This window comes from Phyllobates terribilis, unplaced genomic scaffold (assembly GCF_046119375.1).
Source record: "Phyllobates terribilis strain yellow unplaced genomic scaffold, ASM4611937v1 Scaffold_4__5_contigs__length_816908805, whole genome shotgun sequence".
In the NCBI taxonomy this organism is placed as follows: Eukaryota; Metazoa; Chordata; class Amphibia; order Anura; family Dendrobatidae; genus Phyllobates; species Phyllobates terribilis.
The window spans coordinates 571786914-571812475 of NW_027362764.1; the positions used below are offsets into that span (position 1 = coordinate 571786914).

Sequence of the window (25562 nt, forward strand, 5' to 3'; positions counted from 1 at the left end):
GATTGGCTACAGAGCTTGTGTGACATAACGTCATGCAAGCCCCGGGAGAGCCAGTGCTGTCAGCGCTGGAACGGTGCTGGCCCTGGACGTGAGTTTAGGATGCTTTTATTTTATAAGAGTGATTATAGCAAATGAGGAGGGCTTATCTAAGTAGTGGACAACCCCTTTAAATATAATATTTTTACATATCCTAACAGCAGTTTATTGAACTCCATGGATTGTATTATAACGTTGTGTAGTACAGAACTGTAATAGGGCACCTACAGATGTGTATGGTTCCAGTACTTAAGTCCCCAAACTTTTGTGTGCAAGTCCAGTACAGAATTGGCCAAATTGTCAAAACGGTTGTCCACTAACTTATATGCTAACATTAATAGGCCCAGAGTAGTGTAAAAAATAAATGAAAATATACGCACCTAACATAACAGCGACACTTGCACTTAGTACTGCTTTCCAACCAGTCTCCTGGTATCCACATATGGTGGGAATGGGTGTCTCGTGACTGATGTAGCCAATCACCTGTATCTTTAACATTCTGTCAAAACAGGAAAAGAGATATTTCTTCCTGTTTGGACAGAAAGTGAAGGCTGCAGCCCATCAGTGGATGCTGAATAGCTGCAGTGGTCACGTGATTCCCCATGCTGGATGTCAGGAGACCAGAGTGGCATGGTCATGTAGGTGAGTTTAGTTTTTCTTATTTCTTACACCACCCTGGGTCCATTTTAAAGCAGTAGCAGCTGCTTTTTAAGTCCTTTTATGGTTCTCAGTGCTAGGACACAATATTGCATTTCTTTGTTGTCTAGTTTTTAGAAACTTCCAATCTTCACACCAGAACTTCTATGCACATACATTATTGGAAAGATATTGAAACTATAGTGTTCTTCTATTTGTCAGACCGTGAGATGTTATTATGATGCTCAGCTGTTCACTGCATAATTTTTCATGTTATCTCTTTATCAAAGGTTGCGCAGACTGACCCGGTCAAACAGTGTTACTGCTGCTGTGCAAGCAGATTTGGACCTCAGGGAGCATTTTGATTGTCCAGTGGAGCTGGCTGACCAGGAATTTCAATATAGCCGGCCATTGACCAAACAGTATTCCAGAGATGCATGTACCTCCACAGTCAGCATCCAGGGCTCAGGCAATCATTACCATGCCTGCGCAGTGGAGGAGGACTTTGATGCTGATTTTGATCCTTCCATACTACCTCCTCCAGACCCCTGGATTGACTCCATAACAGAAGATCCATTGGAAGCAGTTCACCGATCAGTTTGTCATAGAGATGGACACTGGTTTTTAAAACTTCTTCAAGCAGAAAAGGACAGAATGGAGGGTTGGTGTCAACAAATGGAAAGAGAAGAACAGGAAAACCATTTGCCTGATATTAGTAAGTTTTTCATTATATACATAATAAATCAAAGCCTACCATATAAAACTGTAATGTGAAAATAAATGTATAGTATGTTGCCAGAACGTCTACTCTGGATACACAGACATAGAAATCTCTTCTTTTACTTTTTATGTTAAATAGTCAAAAACCTTACATGAAGGCACAGACTCCTTATCTCAGTTCTAGACAGCCGTTTCAATTTCAATGTCTAAAGTTTGGAAAGCACCTACTGCGTAGAAAGTGATTCCTGAAAAAAAAGTCCACTACAATTATTAACAAGGGAAAGTCCTGGTTCCTCCTAAACAAAAAAATTACAGTGATTTGCAGTGCAACTAAATCTTTCTTTCACATTTGACTTTGAAGTTTAGAACTGTTATTCCTCTCTGATAATAAGGCTAGTTCTGTCCTTGACTTGTCTTCATTACTTCATATTTGTATCAACCTATTGTTGGAGGCGGCTTGGTATATCTTGTTTTTCCCCTCTTGCATGGATCACACTCTGGGGGTTTGAGATAAAAGGGAGTCTGACAGCCGTCCAAACTGACAGTATAAACTAAGCACATAGTCTTGCAGGGGATATAGTTCCAGTAAAAATTCCAAATTAGCGCTCTAATCGCTGCCTCCATCTTGCAGAAACTGAAGTTTAATCAAAAATGCTAATTAGGGTGCTCTGTTAACCTTTGCTGTCTCTAAACAGCTCAGTGCAATGTTCGTCCACTGGTTTTGCATGCCTGCACCTCCCTCATTGGTGTTTAACAGCAATGGCTTAGCTAAGCTTTTTCTGCAAGCCAGTGCTGTCACTCTCCAGGGAAGGAGGTAGGGCTCGCAATACTAGTGGGCGGATCAGTGCGCTGAGCCTCTTGGCCACACTCAGGGTGCACCGGGCAGCCTAAACATATTCAATTTAGGCCACAGCCCCACTATCAGTATTTGGTCAGTATTTTTTATCAGGAGTAGGAGCCAAAACCAGGTGAGGAACAATCAGAGAAAAGGTATAATTGAAACAAGTGAACAAATTCTGAATTTATCACCCACTCCTGGTTTTGTCTCCCACTCCTGAGAAAAAATACTGACCGAATACTGATAGTGGGGCCATGACCTAAAAGCAGAAAACTGAATGAGCTCAATGTTGCAGGCATCCACCATCGCATAGGTTACGGAGATCCAGCAAGCCCCTTGGCCTGGATAGATGAATCCAATATACAGAGGCATTTAACACGCGCCAGGCAGAAGCGCGTCACAAGTCCCCCACATCGGCGCCCCTCTCACGTGGTCGCAGGGCGTTGATGAGTTGTCATGATAGCCAGAGGTTATCACAAGACCCCAGTGCCTGTCACTGTGAATCTCATATGAACGCCGGCTTTTGTCCAGCATTCATAGGAGATCGTGATTTTTGCTACACGTAGCAGGGCTGAAGCACTGTTATGTATAGCACAGGCAATTGGATGATCGCAGCTTTAAGTCTCCTAAGGGGACTATTAAAGCCAGTAAAAAGTAAAAAAAAAAAAGTTTTAAAGAATATTAAAAAAAATAAAAATTCAAATCACCCCCCTTTTGTCCCATTGAAAATAAAACAATAAAAAAAATAAAAAATACACGTTTGATATCGTTGCTTTCAGAAATGGCCGATCCATCAAAATATAAAGTAAATTAATCAAATCAGTAAACAGCGTAACGAAAAAAAATCTAAACATCACAATTACATTTTTTTGTCCGCCACAACATTGCAATAAAATGCAATAACGGGCGATCAAAACATTGTATCTACCCCAAAATGGTATCGATAAAAAAATCACTTTGAGGCTCAAAAATAAGCCCATCACCCAGCCCCATATCAAGAAAAATGGAGACGCTACAGGTCTCAGAAAATGGAAACATAAGCAAAAAAATTTCTTACAAATTTCTGATTTTTTTTTCACTACTTAAATAAAAAAGAACCTATACATGTTTGGCATCTGTGTACTGACCTGAAGAATCATATTTCCAGGTCAGTTTTTGCATCTAGTGAACATGGTAAATAAAAAACCCAAAAAACAATTGTGGAATTGCACTTTTTTTTGCAATTTCACGGCAATTTTTTTACAGTACGCTATATGGTAAAATCAATAGCGTCAGTCAAAAGTACAACTCGTCCCCCAAAAAACAAGCTCTCATACGGCCATATTGATGGAAAAATAAAAAATGTTATGGCTCTGGGAAGAAAAGAATCAGAAAACGAAAGAGCAAAAATGGAAAATCGCAAGGTGGTGAAGGGTTTAAAGATGTAATTTTATTTTATAGAGATTATATGCTCTTTAAGGCCAAGTGCCAGATGCATTAATATTGGCGTTGTGTGAATGTCACTTTTCTGGGGTAAGTTATGCCACTGAAGTAGCATAACTTTTGATGAATTGGGTGGGCTGTGCAACGTCTTGTTGTGCTCTGCACTTTTTGGTAAAATTGTCTGAGACTGGTGTAAAAACATTGAAAGTTGCAAAATGCTGGAGTTGTCCTAAAAAAATTGTGACATTTGACACACCAGAAAACTGGTGAAGACACTTTCATGGGCTTACATACTTTCATTAAAAAGGCATGCACTCTTTATTCCAAAAACAGTGCCACTTATCTTCATTGGCAATGTCTGATTTAGAACTAAGTCCCATTCATTGCGCAAATCCTACAGTTTCCAATATGTCCATGACAGTCCATTATACGTATAAAAGGAGCTTCCAAATTTGGTTCCTTCCGCCGCATGAACAAGATGTCAACACAGTCACCAATATAGTAACCAGCACTTTATTTCTGAGTAACCAATCACTATGCCAACCACAAACAGAGGCAGAGGGGACTTGTAAAGACAATAAAGACATTACAGAGTGACACATAATTCAACAGATAGAGGAAGAAGATGTAGGGTGCTGCAGAACTGTGGAGAGCTTTGTGGGTGAGAGAGATAAGTTTATATTGGATTAGTTGGATGGACAACCAGTGCAATGACTGGCACAGAGTAGAGGCATTGGTGTAGCGGTTGGAGAGGAATATGATCCTGGCTAGTTCTAAGATCTACTTACCCTGGTTTGTTACTCCTGTTATTCCCAGCTATCTCACCCTGCTTATTTAATACCCGTTGTTGACCCTGGACTGACTTAATGTCACGCTGTCTCTGTATACTGGAGGTAGGGGGCCTAAGCTGACCCTAAGCTGGGGCCCTGACTAATCCCTCAACCTGGAGGTACTGTTAAAGGTACAGAGGTCCAGGCCGCCAGCGTAACCCCTACCGCCTGAGGATCCCTGCACCTAAGTAATCTAGTCCTGAGAAGGACCCCGATCACAACAAAAGGGGACAAGTAATAATATGCCCACACACAGTACTTAGACGAACGAGACAGTACAAGGGAAAAACCAAAACCACCTTGCATACAAAAACTACACAACTACAACAGAGGGAACACCAACGGGAAAGGAGATAAATGATAAAGCGAGGAAGGGAAAAAACACTCCAAATACACTTATCTCTGAAACTCCAAATACCACGATCCGCTCTGTTAGTCTGCATGAAATGCTTTCACCGACACTTCTCTAACAGACCAGCAGGCATTTGAAGGAGTCTCACTACAGCAGCATTGATTGCAGCTGGGCGAGGCTGGACCTCGTCTAGCACAGAGAGAGAGAGAATTAACTCCCTCACTGCCGAAAAACACAAAGCACCAAAAAGTCAGCTGCGAGAAGTCAGGCTGTGTAATCGTGACGATCTTCGTGGCGACACACCCGTGACAGTACCCCCCCTTCTACGAGGGGCCTCCGGACCCTCAGGGCCAGGTTTATCCGGGTGAGTCGTGTGGAAGGCCCGAACTAATCGGTCTGCGTTAATATCCGACGCAGGAACCCACATCCTCTCCTCAGGACCATACCCTTTCCAATGAACCAGGTACTGAAGGGACCGGCGATTAAAGCGTGAGTCGATGACCCTCGATACCTGGAACTCCAAGTTACCCTTGACCACCACTGGAGGGGGAGGTAAAGGTGACGGTACCACCGGCGCCACATACCTCTTAAGCAACGATCTGTGGAACACGTTGTGAATTTTAAACGTAGGGGGGAGGTCAAGACGGAATGCCACCGGATTAATAATAGAACTGATTCTGTACGGCCCGATGAACCTGGGACCCAGTTTCCAGGAGGGAACCTTAAGTTTTATATTCCTGGTAGACAACCATACCCGATCGTTCACACTAAGGTCCGGACCAGACACTCTCCTCCTATCAGCCATACGTTTGTATCGGTTCCCCATAGTATTCAGATTCTTCAGCACCCCTCTCCATACTGAAGCGAGTGATGAGGAAAATCGTTCCTCCTCAGGAACCCCCGAAGAGCCCCCCCTACTGAAAGTACAAAACTGGGGGTGAAAACCATATGCCCCAAAAAACGGGGACTTACCAGTGGACTCGCTCCGCCTATTATTAAGAGCAAACTCTGCCAGAGGTAAGAAAGAAGCCCAGTCCTCCTGGTTCTCTGACACAAAACACCGGAGATATGTCTCCAAGCTCTGGTTCATACGTTCCGTCTGACCATTGGTCTGAGGATGAAAAGCCGATGAGAACGACAAATGCATCCCCCGCCGTGCACAAAACGCCTTCCAGAACTTGGACACAAACTGAGACCCCCGATCAGACACCACCTCGGAGGGTACCCCGTGAAGCCTCACAATCTCCCCAATGAACACCTGCGCAAGAGTTTTAGCATTAGGGAGAGCCGGAAGAGCGATAAAATGTGCCATCTTGCTGAACCTGTCCACTACAACGAGTATGACCGTTTTACCCGAAGACGGAGGGAGGTCCGTAATAAAGTCCATAGACAGATGAGTCCAAGGACGCTCCGGGATCTTCAAAGGTAAGAGGGCCCCAGACGGACGGGTATGTGAGGTCTTAGAGCGCGCACAAACCCCACAGGACGCGACAAAAGTTACCACCTCCTTATGTAAGTTAGGCCACCAAAACCGACGCGAGAGGAGATCCACAGTTGCTCTACTCCCTGGGTGTCCTGCAAAAACTGAGTTATGGTGTGCCTCGATCACCTTTTGTCGCAACTGATCTGGAACAAACAGTCTCCCCGGAGGTCCAACAGGGGCGTCCCCCTGAGCCTCCAATACCTCCTCCTCCAGCTCAGAGCATACTGCCGAAACCACCACCCCCTCCTGAAGGATAGGAATCGGGTCGTCCGTATTCCCGGCCCCAGGGAAACTACGAGATAAGGCATCCGCCTTTACATTTTTTGACCCAGGACGATATGTAACGACAAAATTAAACCTGGTAAAAAACAATGACCACCTAGCTTGTCTGGGATTCAGACGTTTCGCGGACTCCAGATATAGCAGGTTCTTGTGATCGGTGATGATGGTGACCGGATGGACTGCCCCCTCCAAAAAATGGCGCCACTCCTCAAAAGCTAACTTAATGGCCAAGAGTTCCCTATTGCCGACATCGTAATTCCTCTCAGCGGACGACAATTTTTTAGAGAAAAAGGCGCACGGATGCCACTTACCAGGGGACGAACCTTGTGACAATACTGCTCCCACCCCTACCTCGGAAGCGTCTACCTCTACAATGAATGGCTGTGACGCATCAGGTTGAATGAGTATGGGTGCCGAGGCAAAACATTTTTTCAAGGAGGAGAATGCTTGACAAGCCTTGTCAGACCACCTAGAAAAATCCGTCCCCTTTTTAGTCATGTCTGTGAGAGGCTTAACCATGGACGAGAAATTACGAATGAACTTCCGGTAATAATTAGCAAACCCCAGGAAACGTTGTAGTGCCTTAAGATTCTCTGGCCGATCCCACTCAAGAACTGCCCGCACTTTCCCAGGGTCCATACGAAAACCGGACGCTGAAACCAGGAAGCCTAAAAACTGGAGTTCCTGTACGGCGAACACACACTTTTCCCATTTGGCATACAGTTTATTATCCCGCAAGATCTGTAACACCTGCCTAACGTGCTCCTGATGAGACACCAGATCCGGCTAGAGTAAATTAAGATATCATCCAGATATATGACAACAAACTGTCCCACCAGGCGGCGAAAAATGTCATTAACAAAGTGTTGGAACACCGCCGGGGCATTAGTCAGACCGAATGGCATGACAAGGTTCTCATAATGCCCCTCCGGAGTGTTAAACGCTGTCTTCCACTCATCCCCCTCCTTCATCATAATCAGATTGTACGCCCCCCTGAGATCCAACTTAGAGAACCATTTGGCGCCCACGATCTGATTAAAGAGATCGGGAATAAGTGGGAGCGGATACGGATCTCGGACCGTAATCCGATTAAGTTCACGGAAATCCAGGCAAGGGCGTAGGCCTCCATCTTTCTTCTTAACAAAGAAGAACCCCGCAGCCACCGGTGAAGATGAAGGTCTAATATGCCCCTTAGCCAGACTTTCTGAAATATAATCCTTCATGGCCTGCCTCTCAGGACCAGAAAGGTTATACAACCTAGCTTTAGGTAACTTGGCCTCAGGGAGCAGTTTTACAGAACAGTCATACTCGCGATGAGGAGGTAGTTCCTGACACCCTTTCTCCGAGAATACATCCTCAAAGTCCGCCAGAAATGGAGGTAAGACCCAAGGAGTAACCGCACCGATGACCGTGTTCATGCAGTTTTTATTACAGAATTTACTCCATTGGCTTATCTCTCTGGTTTGCCAATTAATAACCGGGTTATGCTTAGTTAACCAAGGAAGGCCCAACACTATAGGAGTGGGAAGACCCTCCAACACGTAGCAAGACAACAGTTCTTTATGTATCGCCCCCACTTGAAGTTTTACGTCATGCACAGCTTGCAAAAAACTTCCCTGACCGAGAGGCCTGGCATCGATCGAGAATATGGGGATGGGTTTAGCCAACTCACTCAATCGCATACCTTGAACCCGGGCAAACCGAGCATCAACCAGATTAGCCCCGGCCCCACTATCCAGAAGAACAGATATCCTCTCAGTTCTCGTACCCACCACCACCTCCGCCGGTACGAGAAACTGAGACGAACCTAGGGACGAAATACCTACTCCCAGATTGCCGTCCACCACACAACCTGGGATCAACAGTTTTCCGACGACTCTTCACTCTGCAAGGGACGGGATGGACACCCCCCAATGTCCCTTTCTCCCGCAGAAGAAACACCTTCCTGTCTTATGGCGCACCACCGGTCCCCTCCCCCGAAATGATGTCCCTCCTAATTGCATAGGCTCCTCTGGACTGACCAGGGGAACCACCATATGAGGGGACCTTGTAGGAGGTGGAGTCATCACAGGGGGTAGAGTTATCCCGCACCTCTCCCGAAGCCGTCTGTCAACGCGAATAGCAAGGGCCATAGCGGCTTCCAGTGACGCGGGAGAGTCATACTGTGCCAACACATCCTGTAATTTGTCGGATAAACCTTGACAAAACTGGCTCCTAAGAGCCGGGTCATTCCACTGGGTGTCCGTGGCCCACCTACGGAACTCCGAACAGAATTCCTCCGCCGGACGATCTCCCTGCTGGATCCTACGTAACTTAGACTCAGCAAGGGAGATCCGATCTGGGTCATCATATACGAGTCCCAGAGCAGCGAAAAACCTATCCACTGACTGGAGAGCCGGGGAGCCCGGGGGAAGAGAGAACGCCCAAGATTGTGGGTCCCCTTGCAGGAGCGAGATGACAATTCCCACCCTTTGTTCTTCACTCCCCGATGACCGAGGCCGCAGCCGAAAGTACAACTTGCATGCCTCCCGGAAAACAAAAAACTTGTCCCGCCCCCCAGTGAACCTGTCAGGGAGAGCTACTTTAGGTTCTGGTCCGGCTTGCTCCTGAGGATACAAAACCTTGGACCTAACGTCCGCCAGCTCCATGGACAAACTCTGCAACTGCCGAGCTAGACCGGCTACTGGATCCATGGTAGCTGGAGAAAAACTAAGTGGTCGGTGAAAATGTCACGCTGTCTCTGTATACTGGAGGTAGGGGGCCTAAGCTGACCCTAAGCTGGGGCCCTGACTAATCCCTCAACCTGGAGGTACTGTTAAAGGTACAGAGGTCCAGGCCGCCAGCGTAACCCCTACCTCCTGAGGATCCCTGCACCTAAGTAATCTAGTCCTGAGAAGGACCCCGATCACAACAAAAGGGGACAAGTAATAATATGCCCACACACAGTACTTAGACGAACGAGACAGTACAAGGGAAAAACCAAAACCACCTTGCATACAAAAACTACACAACTACAACAGAGGGAACACCAACGGGAAAGGAGATAAATGATAAAGCGAGGAAGGGAAAAAACACTCCAAATACACTTATCTCTGAAACTCCAAATACCACGATCCGCTCTGTTAGTCTGCATGAAATGCTTTCACCGACACTTCCCTAACAGACCAGCAGGCATTTGAAGGAGTCTCACTACAGCAGCATTGATTGCAGCTGGGCGAGGCTGGACCTCGTCTAGCACAGAGAGAGAGAGAATTAACTCCCTCACTGCCGAAAAACACAAAGCACCAAAAAGTCAGCTGCGAGAAGTCAGGCTGTGTAATCGTGACGATCTTCGTGGCGACACACCCGTGACACTTAAACCTCTATTTACCTGGCTATTCTGCCTCTGACTCCATCCTCCTAGTTCTAATCTCAGATACCTCCTGCCCTCATTTCTGCTTCCTGATTCTGTTTAGTATCTGCCCTCTTTGGTTTTGACCCAACTAGTCAACCTTCTTTTACCAACTTGCCCCAGCAGCGACAGCTAATCCATTAATGCAGATTCCAACGAGTCCCTGTTGTAACTGCAGATCCCTGTAAAGGAGTTAAAGAATGAAGTCTAGGGTACCTCTGGGACCTACTAGATGGAATGTCTCGCACACAATCTGTGTGGAAGCCATATTAAGAGTTGCCAGGTTCCACAAACAGTTCACCTTTACACTATGGGTCTGTTCACCAACTGTCCGCAAAAAGATTCGAATCTGGGATTAAACTTGTGAAGGCAAATCTATGGCTACGTGGAAAAAAACAGGCAGCACAAGGATGCTATGCGCGTTGTATCGGAGTGCCGTCTGTTTTTACTATTTAATGATTAAGAGAAGATTTCACTTTTTTATATAAAAAAAAAACGGATGATGCTATAATGGTAAAAAACAGACACACTGACCAAACAGTGATAAAATCATTCCCTTTTTTTCAAGCTCAAGAAAAAAATGGATGTCTGAATGAGGCCCAAGTGTGATTTGTTATATTTTCCCTCTCATCTTATCACTGCTTCTATGAATTACCGCAAGATAAATTGTCTGATTCTTAAAGAAGCAGAGCCACAAACTATTCCTAAAATCTAAGAAAATAAAAATATATATCAGTGGCGCTCTTGGGAATAAAACCGAGAGGTCTGCAGCGAATTTAAACAAAACCACAGTTGTCCAAAAAATGAAAATTAAATAAGTATAAAAAATTCGCGCTGAGCTGTCGGAAAAGAAGGAGGGAAAGAGATTGGATTATCAATAAAATGAATTTATTACAAATAAGTTAAAAAGGCATAAATAGCAATTCAAAAGGTAATTATGAATGTGTCCCCAGAGGTGGGTAAGTAAAAGTCCAATTGATAGTAGCCAGTCAGGGTATCAGAGGGACCATAGATTAGCAATGATACCTAGAAGGGAATGAGAGGGGAGGTGTATCAGTAGAGAATGTTTTGGTTCTTATTGTAAAGGCTGATGAAAAGGAATAGTTACCTTCCTTGTACAAGTGTGTTCCTATATTGCGTATTCTCACCGGGAGTGGTATCCAAGTGGCTAGAATATATAGGTGCCTATTTGTGCAAGAGATTTATAAAAAATTGTTAGTTAGAAAGTCTTACAGTAGTACTTATTATTTTTAAAATAGTACTTTTTATGATTTTTTAAAACCACAGGATACCTGGTATCGCAGTTCTGTGTATGATCCTAGGATATTGCTTATAGATAAGAAAGAATCTTATTGGAGGTGGAGCAGAGCACTTAGTTATCCTAGAAAAGATAGAAAGTGATAACTAAATCAAAATAAATGCGTCACTGTATAGGTCTCCCTAATAAGTGGTAGTAACGGGAGGAGGACCCGATACAAGTGTCCACCATATAGGTTATATTGTACCCAACGCAAATATGTGTCCAATATGTGCACCTACTGGACACATATTTGCGTTGGGTACAATATAACCTATATGGTGGACACTTGTATCGGGTCCTCCTCCCGTTACTACCACTTATTAGGGAGACCTATACAGTGACGCATTTATTTTGATTTAGTTATCACTTTCTATCTTTTCTAGGATAACTAAGTGCTCTGCTCCACCTCCAATAAGATTCTTTCTTATCTATAAGCAATATCCTAGGATCATACACAGAACTGCGATACCAGGTATCCTGTGGTTTTAAAAAATCATAAAAAGTACTATTTTAAAAATAATAAGTACTACTGTAAGACTTTCTAACTAACAATTTTTTATAAATCTCTTGCACAAATAGGCACCTATATATTCTAGCCACTTGGATACCACTCCCGGTGAGAATACGCAATATAGGAACACACTTGTACAAGGAAGGTAACTATTCCTTTTCATCAGCCTTTACAATAAGAACCAAAACATTCTCTACTGATACACCTCCCCTCTCATTCCCTTCTAGGTATCATTGCTAATCTATGGTCCCTCTGATACCCTGACTGGCTACTATCAATTGGACTTTTATTTACCCACCTCTGGGGACACATTCATATTACCTTTTGAATTGCTATTTATGCCTTTTTAACTTATTTGTAATAAATTCATTTTATTGATAATCCAATCTCTTTCCCTCCTTCTTTTCCGACAGCTCAGCGCGAATTTTTTATACTTATTTAATATTCCTAAAATCGCTTCTATAGAAAACAAGATTGTGGTATGCAGACAATGTAGACATAGCCCAATGCCCTGACGCTTTCACATCTTAACTAATGACATTTCCTGCACAAGTCTAACTAGTGTATGGCACTGGCCACAAACAGCTCTTCTCACCATGGAAAGACATAGCACTGTCAGGGGCTGACACTTCATCTTGGCATGTGTCCCACAAGTCTCCTTCTTGCCTTCTTTTCCTGCCTGATGATGATCACTGCCCTCTGACACCGCTGACTGTTTCCTACTAATGGAATTCCGTTCTGCTTGTCCCACATTAACTCCAGCACCATCTGTCAACTGGAGCCTTACGTCTGAGATATCCAGCTCTGGACTAAACTCTTGTCAACACCTCTTTACACTTAAAACCAGTTCTTTAAGACACTTTGGTTCTTACCTACAGCTCCTTGGTGTATTACAACCCACAGTAGCAGAAGCTTTATTTCTGTATGTCTAATACTTGGGTATATTGTGGCTTTCATCTGGCTGCATTATTATATCATTGTCTATTTATGTCTACGTACATAGACTACTTTAGTAATGTAATCATCACGGGGTCGTTCCAGTTTATATATATTCTATATGATGATTTGACATACATAAACCATGATCAGGATTTGGTGTTTATACTATGCGCGGTGTCAGGGTGGGTGTCTGGATGTAACTGGATACATATGTAAGCAATCTGTCTTTAAAGCCCCCTATGACGTTTTCATAGCTGAAAGACATTTACTCTGCATTGTTAGCAGGAACCTTTCTTTCCATTCCTGTTACACTACAGGAGTTAAAGCATTTAGAAACATGTGTTCTGACTACATCAAAACTCAGGAACTTAGCATCAGTATAAGCATTATTTATCATATTAAGCTAGGAGATATTTTACCTCTTCTCTCTGGGTGGTCCCCAGGAAGTAATCAAGTACAGTTCGGCTGAGGTATCACACTAGCATTAGACATGAAGACTTGTTTATAGACAATGAGAAGGAAGTTGAACGCAGCAAACTTTTGACCCTTCAGAATTTTGTTAAAGGGGTTTTCTGAGTTATAATAACTTTCCGGATGGCAGTAGTGGATGTTGGCATCCGTATTTAGGCTAGATACATGTGTCTGTGCACACTCAGGAGGTACTGTATGCAGCCAACAGTGGCTACTATCAGGATAAATGGCTAGGAATCCATCCACAATAGGGACGTATTATAAGAATATTACTTATACTGCAAGGCAGGGGCGGACATATCATTTCTGCAACCTGTGTAGACGCACAGGGACCCAAGAGGTAAGGGGGGGGGGGGCACATTTACCTCCAAAGCTGCAAGCAGCTTCTTTCAAAGACATAACTATTTGGCTTCATAGGGCCCACATACTGCTCTTACACAGGAACCCGTCTATGTATGCATGGTATACATTTTTTTGTAGTGGACCTCTGTATAGGAGAGCACAGTCTGCTATGCTTTACCATACTGTTAAACAAATATATATAGAAGCATACCTGCCAAACGGAGGCTGACAAAAACTCACTTTGGCCTCTGTTTGGCCAACGGGGGCCATGGGAATGTTACAGTATATGTCGGGAATAGGAACCAAAGTAAACTGTAGGCTCAGTGCACCGATGCAGTATGGACTTAGCCTTAGTGCTGCAAATCCTGGTCTTTTTGCAGGTTTCATGACCCAAACTAGCAGCAATATAGGGATCTGTAATGTTCTTAGTTCGGGTCTATAGCCGTATAACCAGGGTTGCCACCGTCCAGAAACTCCAGGACAGTCCGTAAAAACTGGGCACTTTTCAGCCCTGTCCGTTAAAAAAACGTTTTATATATTAGTGAATCAAGGGTCAACGCACTAACAAAAGGCTAAAAAAAAGCTACAACAGAATAGGAGTGTACAAAGACTGGGAAGGACTATCTATTTTTTTTTTACCTCGCATGGGTAATATTTCTACTGAAAATGCTGCAAAAAGCGATCATCTAAAGTCAGTGTTCATCTCCGATATTACGGTCACTTTTGCAAATCATCTAACTTACTTACAAACATCTACTGTAATCTCTAATAAACGGTCGTAATAAAAAGCAATTTTAAAAGTTGATGGTTTAGTAAAATTATCTGTTAATAATTTAGCAAAAGTTACAATTTATTGATATTTTGGATAAATAATAGATTTTTGGGAGTTAGAGGGGCAAGCAAGCATCAAGAGTAGTAAACAAAATAAAATGTGTACAAATAGCAAGTGATAGCTAAATAATATGTATGGCCCAATACAAACTTATAGAAAAAATGCTGATGCCATAGTGTATGTATGAGAACTTCAGAATTTCAGATTTTTCACTTAAATTAAGGAAATACATATTAATATTAAAGTAATTAAAAGGGTACTCCCAAAATCACAATGTGATCTTATAATAATGTACATATATAGATTTATGTGTGACAATAAAACACATTTTAAAATCTGCCCCATTTTGCACAGGATGATGCCTAACCCTAAGGACAATTTACTCTTCAGTTGCATTGGAACCACATTTTAGTAGTTCCAACTCATGGACGAACAAGCGCAGTGCAGTCTCTCTCAGTAGGCTGTGCTGTGGAACATGTCTAGATCTGAGATTGCACTGTGATTTATGATGTAATGGAAATGAGCGTAGCCTCCATCATTACAGTAAAGAGGTGGTTGGAAGAAGCATTATAATGTAGGATGGGCTGTGTTACCTGTGTACAGTAAGCTGAGAGAAGAAATATACTGCAGGATGGGGCTTTGTGCACAGGGGCTGAAATTAGTTGAGCGGTCTTTGTTACCTGCTCTTGAGAGATCAGTGATGTAAAACTGCATGTTGATTCATATAACAGACGATTGTCTTCTGCCATATGCATCAATAGAGCAGCATTTGCAGCCTCGCAACACTGATCTTTCTGCAGCAGGCAGCAAACAAAGCTCTGCAGTGCATTATGCAGGAGGTAGATCTCTGCTGTAACCAGTTAATGATGTAAAACCAAACAGCAGCTATACTTATGTAGATGGCAGAAGATGAAGGGTTCTGTACAGGAGCAGAGATTGCACAATAGAAGCATTAGGTAAATTCAATACTTTGATTAGCTCAATGATAACTCAGAGAAGTGGGGATAGTCAGGAGAGGGAGGAGGGGTCAGCAGCACTGAGGAGAAGAAAGTGCTGCTGGGAAATGTAGTTTTAGCAGATAAAATAGGTCAGCCCATTCTGCTATGTGAAGCTTGATGCACAGAGAGGCAGAAGGAGATGCAAATAGAAACTTTATGTTGGGCTAAGTCTGTATATTAACAATAAGTATGCAGTTACTGTGTCTTTTGAAAAATAATTTGATTCTTGGAATAACCCTTTAACTGCGCATAGCAGGAAGTAGTCATTCCTATGACTACTTATTGAATGGCTCCATCATTTATAACCTCCATCCTTGGTAATACGCTGATGTTATACTATATAAACATTTTGCAGATATACTCATATTTCAGGCGTTAACGTGGCTTTTACGGTAGTGTTGGCTTTGAGTATATTTTCGGTACTAACTTTTGTTTTCTACAGAAGATGTATGGAAGGTTTTTTTACATCTAAAACCCCAGCTAGCCCACCTCTTTGAGTAATTGGAGTGTAGTTTTACTAGAGGGTCCGGCTACAGAAAATCTGCATTGTATTCAATCTGTCTCCCTTGAACTGCTGCAGCGCACATGAAGCCTGGCCACTCCCAGTAAAATGATCCAGGCCTTTGTAGGACAAAGCAGCCCTTGTGTGAAACAGCTGCTTCATGGAGCTAGCTCATTACAACTTGACAACAGCCTGTAACACTGCGGGGATCTGGGTGCCATTATCTCACTGGCAGCTAAACTGCTTGATAAACTCAATAGTTAGTATTCCAGGCTACAAACTGTACGTCTGCAAGACATATGTAGTCAAGAGATGCCAGTGACAAATATTGTCACTTCATTCATGGGAAATAGAATATTTGATAAATATTTCCGCTGATTTAAAAAAATAAAAATAAAGGAAAGAAAAATGTTTTTTGACAGCAGAGACTGATAACAAAGACTGAACACTGAGGATCCACATATAAAGTTACTGACCAGTGTAAATCTTAGATGTCTCACCTTCCTTTACATGGAGACTGAAGAGCCTTCTGTCTGTCTTGAAAGCACAGCAGTCAGTTCAGACTTGCAAAGATAAAAGCATTCTTGACATTATTAGCTTCCTAGTAACAGCGCAGCCAGGCAGATTTACTGACAATGCTTAACCAGATACCATTCCTTCTCTGCTGTTATCCTTTGCAGTTCACAAAGTAAGGAATCAATTATGTCCTTCTTTAATCTAATTGCTGCTGTAGAAGAAGAAATGGCTTTCTGAGTGATCCTACAGGTGCACATTCATTTATGGTGCACACATGCAATAATAAAGGTTCCCCAGCAGAAAAGGCAACTAGTATTTATTTCTTGTTGCTTGTACAGCGGTAATATATTCTGCAGCTTTGTACAGAAAGTGTCATCACTTACATCAGTATATACTAAAGGTTAGGCCTCATCCACATTAGGCTTTTTTTTCTTATGCCTTATTCAAACATCCGTTTCTCACATACATGTTCTATCCAAGTTTTTCGCGGATCGAATACGTATGAATTATAGTCTACAGGGCTGTTTACATGTCCGTGTTTGGCAGGGAGATGCTGGCCAAGGTTAAACCCGGTCTCATCTCTGGCTATGGACCCCAGCCAGTACCTCAAACTATATTTTTTCTGGAATGTCAAAGCATTTCAGATTATTATTATTATTATTCATTATTATAGCGCCATTTATTCCATGGCGCTTTACATGTGAAAAAGGGGTATAATACAAGAACAATTACAATAATCTTGAACACAATGTGACAGCGACTGGTACAGGAGGAGCGAGGACCCTGCCCGCGAGGGATCACAATCTACAAGGGATGGGTGAGGATACAGTAGGTGGGGGTAGAGCTGGTCGTGCAGCGGTGTGGTGGAGTGAGGGTTTCTGCAGGCTGTAGGCTTGTCGGAAGAGGTGGGATTAAAATATACCTGGCTGTAATTAGCAGGCTGTGAATCATGCTGCCTGTGGTTTGGGCACAATGAATCGACTGACTGGTTACCTTTAAAGGGAATGTGTCACCCCCTGGGATGTGTATAACCTATTAATATGGGCATACAGGTGATAGAAATGTTAAACTAGCCCTACCTGTAGGCCTCATATTAGAGGTCTTTTTGTTGAGAAATCTTATTTTATTTCTATATGCTAATGATTTCTTCCAGGCTCCGGCATTCAGTGCCCGGAAGAAATCCCGCCTCCTCTCTTTCTTATAATACCACCCCCCTCCCATATATGTCACAATGCCCTGTAACGTGCAGTCATGGCTCCAGAATCCCGCGCCTGCCCTGCGTCCTGCACACCCTCCACAATCCGTATGGAAGAAATCATTAGCATAAAGAAATAAAATAAGATTTCTCAACAAGACTGCTAATATGAGGCCTACAGGTAGGACTATTTTAACATTTCTATCACCTGTATGCCCATATTAGTATGTTATATACGTCTCAGGGGGTGACAGATTCCATTTAAATTGAAAAGAATGCTGCACTTTTGGAAACAAATTACATTATTTTATATAAAATATATCTAAAATATAAAGAAGACAGGCAGCACTCCAAATAAAGTGTGCAAAAAGTAATGGGACCTTATTGACACATCTCAAATGTGCCGTTTCGGCTGCAGAAAAAAACAAACAGTGGTGACTGGTGAGCCTTTCTCATGAGTGCTGCCTGCCAACATTCTATGCTATTCTTCCTTCCTTCCTTTTCTTTCTTTCCTTCCTTCATTCCTTACTTCCTTCCCTCCCTCCTTCCTTCCCTCCTTCCTTCCCTCCCTCCTTCCCTTTTTCTTTACTTCTTTCCTTCCCTCCCTCCTTCCTTCCCTTTTTCTTTACTTCTTTCCCTCCCTCCGTCCTTCCCTTTTTCTTTACTTCCTTCCCTCCCTCCTTCCTTCCCTTTTTCTTTACTTCCTTCCCTCCCTCCTTCCTTCCCTCACTCCTTCCCTTTTTCTTTACTTCCTTCCTTCCTTCCCTTTTTCTTTACTTCCTTCCCTCCCTCCGTCCTTCCCTTTTTCTTTACTTCCCTCCCTCCCTCCTTCCTTCCCTTTTCTTTCCTTCCTTCTTCTCTTTCCTTCCTTTTTTTCGCCAATATATACTGTATATATCTGAATATGTGCAATGTAAAAATTCTGAATCCTCAGAGGTTTAATGGCTAACTGAAGATGTAATGACAAATGGCAAGCTGTTGAGACTCCTTAGGTCTCTACATAGGACAGGGTTCAACACAACATCTGTAGAATCATATATTCATTCACAGAATGTACTATTCCTATGTCTTATATTTAATCATGGGCAATATTAATGATTACCCGTAATTTTTGCAAATTACAAAGTATGACATATTTGTCATATTACTGCAGTAATATTAGTTTTTAGTCAGAATACATAAAGGATAATATACCAAGGCCCTAAACCAAGTTTAATTTCTAGAAACTGATTTCCTGTATTATAATGAACTCTGACCCAGAAATTGTTTAATCACTCAATATTCTCATGTAGGTAGAAAATATTTAGGAGACCTAAAATACTTATTATTTTTGTGATGTTTTGTTGGAATTTTGTAGCATTTTTGCATCATTGGCATGGAGCCTCTTTTCCTACGGGATTTTCTAAGGGGCTATGTCTATCAGTCCCATAGAAGTGAAAGGAGTGGGGGCCATAAGTACACATTACCACACAATTTTCAGGGGGACTTTGGTCTCCATCTCAGGATCTGTGGGGTTCCCAGAGATTGGATCTCCAGTAATCATGCTTTTTTGAATGCATTGGTAAAAAAACTTCAAATTCCTGACGATTAAGTATCTACTTTCTGGTTACACCTCCACAATATAGGCAGTGTAAATCTCAAACTCTTGTCAAATCCTAAGACGTGATCTAGGACCATTGCACTGATCTGTCAATGAGCAAATCTGCTCCAAAGTGACAGCTCCCTGGCAATGACATCTATACTTTCTGCAACATAAAGGTGCAACAAACCTGTAGCCACAAGTATATACTCCTGGCTACACGTGTCACATAGTCACTACTCAATGGCCTTATGTAAGCAATGTAAACTGTTCTCCGTATTCTTCTAGTTTTAGAGAAGATTCGCAGTGCCGTTGGCTGTGCCCAGCTCCTGATGTCACAGAAATTCTACCAGTTCCGAGAGCTTTGCGAGGAAAATCTGGTATGTAAAAAGCATATCCAATACAATAACAGCAGCAATTTATTGCTTCCTATATTATTGAATTTTTTACAGAAAAAAGACATAATAAATTGTGGCTAAATATAAGCAGCTGACCTGGCATGCCTATTCTTTGGGAATTTTCTGTACTCTTTTATTGTGTCTGGTTGAACATGCTCTAAAGTTACAGAGAGTTTTCCTGTTTCTAATCCCCCTCATTACAATTCCCTGGCAAACATCAATGACTTGTATTGCATACAGCACATTGTTTGTGTTTCCATATGTACATTTGCCCAGGCATGCTGACTCCAGTGCTGGCAAGAGGAACTCTATTCCGCCAATGCACTGATATAACATGCCTCTCCAGTTATTAGGTATTAGCACTTCTGATGACCTAAATCCCAGTAATTGCTGGAATTACTCTTCTTCGCCTCACATCTGTCATATATGATTTTGAAATGGGAAAATAGTGCAGCAGCTTAGCGATGACTCCAACTTCAGTTTACATTTTTGGAATGGTTGTCTTTCCTCCCAAGGGCACCTTGGTAAGCTGGGAAGATAGATAATGCTTTGCCATTTATGTTGTTAGGAGGATAAGCTTCAGTCAGTGCATCTTTAAAGAGAACCTGTCATCAGGGTTATGCATATTAAGCTAAAGCTATGCCCATATTGGCGCTGTTATACTGATTTAATACATACATTCAGTGAAAAAATCCGCAGCCTGGTTGTTTTAAAACCATCTTTTGAAGTTTTGGTCTTTGAGTATTGGGGTGGGACTGTGGGTAGGGTCTTTGGCTCTGCCACGGCCCCTCCACAGCCTCTGGTGTCTTTATCTTCTGCCTGATTTAAATTTCGTGCCTGCGCCATCCTAGTTGTGGGCAGCACTTGCGCAGATTGATCTCCTGGGAGCCTTCAGGAAAACGGAGTGTCATGCTAGGTATGGGAAGGACCCAGTGTACGATGATGGGAAAAGGGGGGAAGCCCAGCAACTAGGGAAAGGGAGAATGGAGACCCCTGGGCAGATCTAACAACGCCCTAACTCCCCTATCGTCCCTAAATAGGTTCCACACCTATCGCCGAGCAAGATACCTTTGCCCTAGGTAGGGAGGGGGAGGGGTGAGCACAGCAACTAAAGACAAATAAGGGAAACAGACAAGGGCATACACTTAGCTTTGAGAAAACACCAGAGAGATCACGACTACAATCCACAAAGGAACTCTAAGAAGAATGTAGGCAACTGTTAGAACTCCAGACCTAAACAGAGGAATATACTCTATCACCAGCGATTCGCTGGGGCAACTGTGTGTATTTAAAGATCCAGCCAGGGTGTGTTAGCAGCAGAAGGTGAGATCACTGCTGGGTCCTAGACAGGGAGGGCTGATGAAAGGATCAAGAAAGTGTCTGCAAGGCCAAGCGCAACGACCTTCTACAGCCGGATCCAGAATGACTGTCTGTCAAACCTGACACACTCGTGACACGGAGCCAGTGCACATGCACAGATTAAGATTTCGGTTCAATGACAAGCTGAGATCTCAGTCTAAGCCAGAGCCGACACTGGCATCATTTTACTGAAGACTGCCAGGAGATCAATCTGTGGATTTCTTCACTGAATGTATGTATTAAATGAGAATACCAGTGTTATGTGCATGCCTTGTCTTTAATATCCATAACCGTGATGACATGTTCTATTTAAAGTGTCCATATACATCTGAGAGCTGTTGACTAATGCTCTTTTGTCTGAAAATTATCTCTCCTGAATTTTACTCTTCCGCCATCATAGACATGTCTGCTCAGTTCAACTGAGAGTCCATATGTTCTATCATGAGAAAGGAGAGTCAAACATATTAAATGAAAGTCAATTTGGGCAGGACCTGTTGACCATGTGATGTCTAAGGGAGAGGGAAGGATCAGACTGATGGAATTTTGTTTTCAGGTGAGGTGAGACTAGAGGAGTCTGGCAGCGGCTTTACCCTATCTTCCTGTTGAAAACACATGAACGCTCAGCCAAACGCTCATGTGTAAGGTGGATTAGGGAGACAGCTGTCTGCTGAACGAACATTTGGCCGACAGTTACCTCTTGCGTATGGCCAGCTTTAGACGCTGTCAGACATCTCTAGTGGAAGCTTATCTCATAGGAGAACAAAAGGATTGAGCATTTAAATACAAAATGCCCGATTCCTCACTCCCTGACATCATCTGTCCGGAGGGATCTATTTTTAGAGACTATTAGGTCATATAATAGTTTAATTTTCCAATCAGTAGTATAGGAGTAGTACAGGATGCCCTGACAAAGCGTGATACAGCGTGAAACGGCCATAGGCCACTATTCATCCACGTTCTGATGTTTCTGCAATAATAAATAGAATGAAGTGAAGCAGTGGTGAGTGCCCTAATTTTCGACTTTTCACCTATACTATTGATTGGAATATTACAACCTGCCTTTGGTGAGCACCACCAATGCCACAAGCAGCATGTCCCTGAGGCATATCTTCTGATGTGTAATATAAAGGAGGAATACCAGCAGCGCCAGAGATTCTTCTCTCTTGAACATAATAATTCCATTTCAGTATCAATTTGTATAGCAGTATTAAATAGAGACTTTCCTATGGACCACATATCATTTGTAATTGTATAAGCCACAAAATCATAATGAAAAATTAAATCTTAGAAGAAGGCTAAGAAACAATGGTCATTGATATAAATTAATTAGCAGTGCTATGGCTCAAAATGATTCTTCAACCACACCATCAGATGTGCATATTGAATGGGATTCTGTAATGAAGACATCCCCGTTGTAAAAAGATCAGCTGATTATTGTGGGTCTAGCTTGTCTACCAAATGATAAGCAGCTGAAATTGTTGGGTGAAATTTTGTCTGGCCTTATTACAGAAGCACTCCTCCCATCAAAATTTCTTCCCTCTTAATATATTGCAGTCATCATATTATATGGCACTGTGTACTTACAATTGCTCGTCTTGCCTTTCTACCCAGCTAATTCTTCTCTTTTCCATTTGGTCTATGACATGACGTAATTAGAAACTGATTAGATGAATCCTTCTAAGCTGTATGCAGAATCAGGAGGTAAATTTTCCCTGTACGAGTCATAAGTCATTGCAAAAGTCCCAGGCTGGGGGAGGAAGGAGCAACTGGAACTGGAGATGAAGAGGGGAATGATAAATGCAGGGACAAGAGACTTCCTGTTTTTACACAGAACAGAGAAAAGAGAATAAGTAGGTGGTAGAAGGGCAAAATGAGCAATTGTAAGTACACAGTGGCATGTAATATGATGATTGCTATATATTAATAGGATAAAAACTTTGATGGGAGGAGTGCTTCTTTAATAGCTGATCATGGAAAGTATTGACAGTTTGGGTTTACCATAGCATTCTGGCTCATAATGATGGAATCAAAATGAGGAATCCTACCCTTCACGATGTCCATGTGCTCTATCAGTAGGGTAATTCTTATAGCCTAATTAGATTGTGTTATATTTCGTTTTTCAGTAAAATGTTTTAGAATTACATATGGAAGCCAATTGTAAAAAAGAACAAACATACCAAAGAAAAGTATCCATATAATCCCCATTGTGTTTGTATCTGGCAGAATCCTAATGCACATCCAAGACCTACTTCTCAGGATTTAGCTGGGTTCTGGGATATGCTACAGTTGTCAATAGAAAACATTAGTATGAAATTCGATGAACTTCATCAGATGAAGGCCAATAGCTGGAAAAAGATGGACTCTATAGATAAAAAGGTAAGTAATTTATACCAAAGCATATTGCTGTATAGTATGTACTACAAGAAATAACAACTTTGAGCTGTTATCCTATATTATCAAAATGAAACCTAGGGATTCTGTAAGCTGTTGTGCACTGGTAGGATTGAGCCCTGACTGACATACAGAACAGGGCTCAATCCCCAGAGCTGTACTTCTCAGTATGGCTGAAATGAATTGTTTGCAATGGCATTCTATTCTGTTGAAAAAAAAAATAGGCTTGCGGTATATTTCGGTGTAAAGAGCAATCATCAATTTACTTGCACATTCTAGGAGGTGCTACCAAGAAAATTAAGGAAGCACAGAAAACGCTACTGAACTACAAAAATCAGCAACAAAAACTGCAAAGGAACCTCTGCCATCCTTCAAAACTAGGACACAATATACCTTTTAACTTATTACGCGTAATTATTTATATCTTTTTGGTGGGGTGTTCATTCTCAGGTAATATTTTAATATTTTCCCTACAAAATGAATCATTTGCCGATTGTAAAACATTTCACTTCAGATGCCGATCTGACGAGGTCTGAACCTTTTATTTTTTTTATCTACCTTTAACAAGCTACCTGCTGGGCAACAACTGATGACTGTCCGAGATCCACCAATACATTTATCAACCCTATCTGACTAGGTGGTGTGTAGGGTAGGATTACTATTGTAATTATGACAATTTTGGGTACATTTAAAGGGAACCTGTCACCAGGTTTTTCCCATATAAAGAAGGGCCAGCACATGTAAGCCCTTTGTTACAGTGTTCTAATGTATAATACTGTCTAGATGTCCCCAATCCGCTCTCCATAAAGCTAAAAAATAGCTTTTATTACACTCACCTACAGTGCATTCCGATCCGATGGCATCACTGGTCTTGGTCCGGCACCTCGTTTCTTCTTGCGATCATCGTCCTCCTTCTTACTTTGTGCGGATGACGTGTCCTATGTCACCACACAGTATCCTCGGCATCGCGCTCCTGCGCAGACATACTTCTTTCTGCCTTGTCGAGGATAGACCAAACTACTGTAATATGCATGCGTGGGGAATAGTGAAAAAGCACCGGCGCATGCGCACTACAATACTTTGCTCTGGGTAGGATGCATCATCCACACAAAGCAAGAAGGAGGATGGCGATCGTAAGAAGAGAGGAGGCGCCGGACCAAGACCATCGACGACCATCAGACCGAACCGCACCGTAGGTGAATTGGGGATGTATAGCCAGCATTCTAGAATACTGTGACAGAGGGCTTACCGGTGCTGGCCCTACTTTATATGGGAAAAACCTGGTGACGGTTTGGAATAGGAATATCACTGTAAGTAGGCTGCATCTAACTAGGTTTGAGCTTACTATAAAAGCAATCAATTTACTATTATATAAAACAAATCTCCATAAGTTATTTAGTAGGTTGGCATTTAAAAGAAACTCCAGAAGAATAAAGACCCAAAGAAACAACTGAGACCAATAAACTTGGAAAACCAGAGCCTTTGGTTAATTAAATCATCAAACCTTATAATTTCTGTGGGCTCTTTTAAAATATTAGGTTTTGTTCACTCCACAATTCTCCAAAAAGTATACACATGGAAATATGTTTCTTCTTTTTTCTATTAAAAAGACTTTTTTTGTTTATTTTTTATTACTTTTTTTAATTTAAAAAGATGCAAACTTGAACTTTCTTCATCCAAGCGTCAACTATGAAACTATATGAAAGCTCAATGCTATATGTTTGGGTCCACCGTTTTTTGGTGGGTTTTTTTGCGGTGCAGAATGGTGTAGCAGGCTACATTACTTTAAAAAAACTGTACATTTGAGCTAAAACTACACATTATTGGCAAATGTTGGTCATATAGAAACTTAGAGAATTACTTTGTTATAATTTGGCATACCTTTTTGCATAGGGTATGCATTAAACAAATACCAAACATGTGGTGTGAACAGAGCCTATATAGCCAAAGAGAAATGGAGAATACAAACTTGTGATATCCATTAGGTGTGGAAATGACATATTGCAGAAAGCAGACTCTTATGATGAATATTGAGAAAACAGCTAAATGAAGGGATCTGTGCAACCTGTTTCTCAAGTCTATTCTAGTTTTTCTGTTTGCTGGGTCATAAAAATCTGGAAACCTTGTGGTCATCTTACAGGAATGTAGATGTCAATGTTCTAACAGTGTGTCGTAGCCACTTTATTATACCTAAGGACTAAAGTAAGGCTACATCTTACAATATAATGGACAACTTGTA

At 42.1% G+C, this 25562-nt stretch overlaps 1 protein-coding gene across 6 annotated transcripts in view; it reads left to right on the forward strand.

Moving 5' to 3' along the window:
• DLGAP1 (DLG associated protein 1) overlaps positions 1 to 25562 on the forward strand; it is an 834514-nt gene that overhangs the window by 764247 nt on the left and 44705 nt on the right. For 5 of the 6 annotated variants that reach the window (XM_073679102.1, XM_073679101.1, XM_073679105.1 and 2 more), the window contains 3 exons: positions 963 to 1387; positions 19464 to 19555; positions 23156 to 23308. In XM_073679102.1, coding sequence (XP_073535203.1) covers positions 963 to 1387; positions 19464 to 19555; positions 23156 to 23308 — 670 coding nt within the window. Of the gene's footprint in view, positions 1 to 962; positions 1388 to 19463; positions 19556 to 23155; positions 23309 to 23602; positions 24012 to 25562 lie in introns of those variants that run through there. The other variant, XM_073679106.1, reaches the window with a different exon arrangement.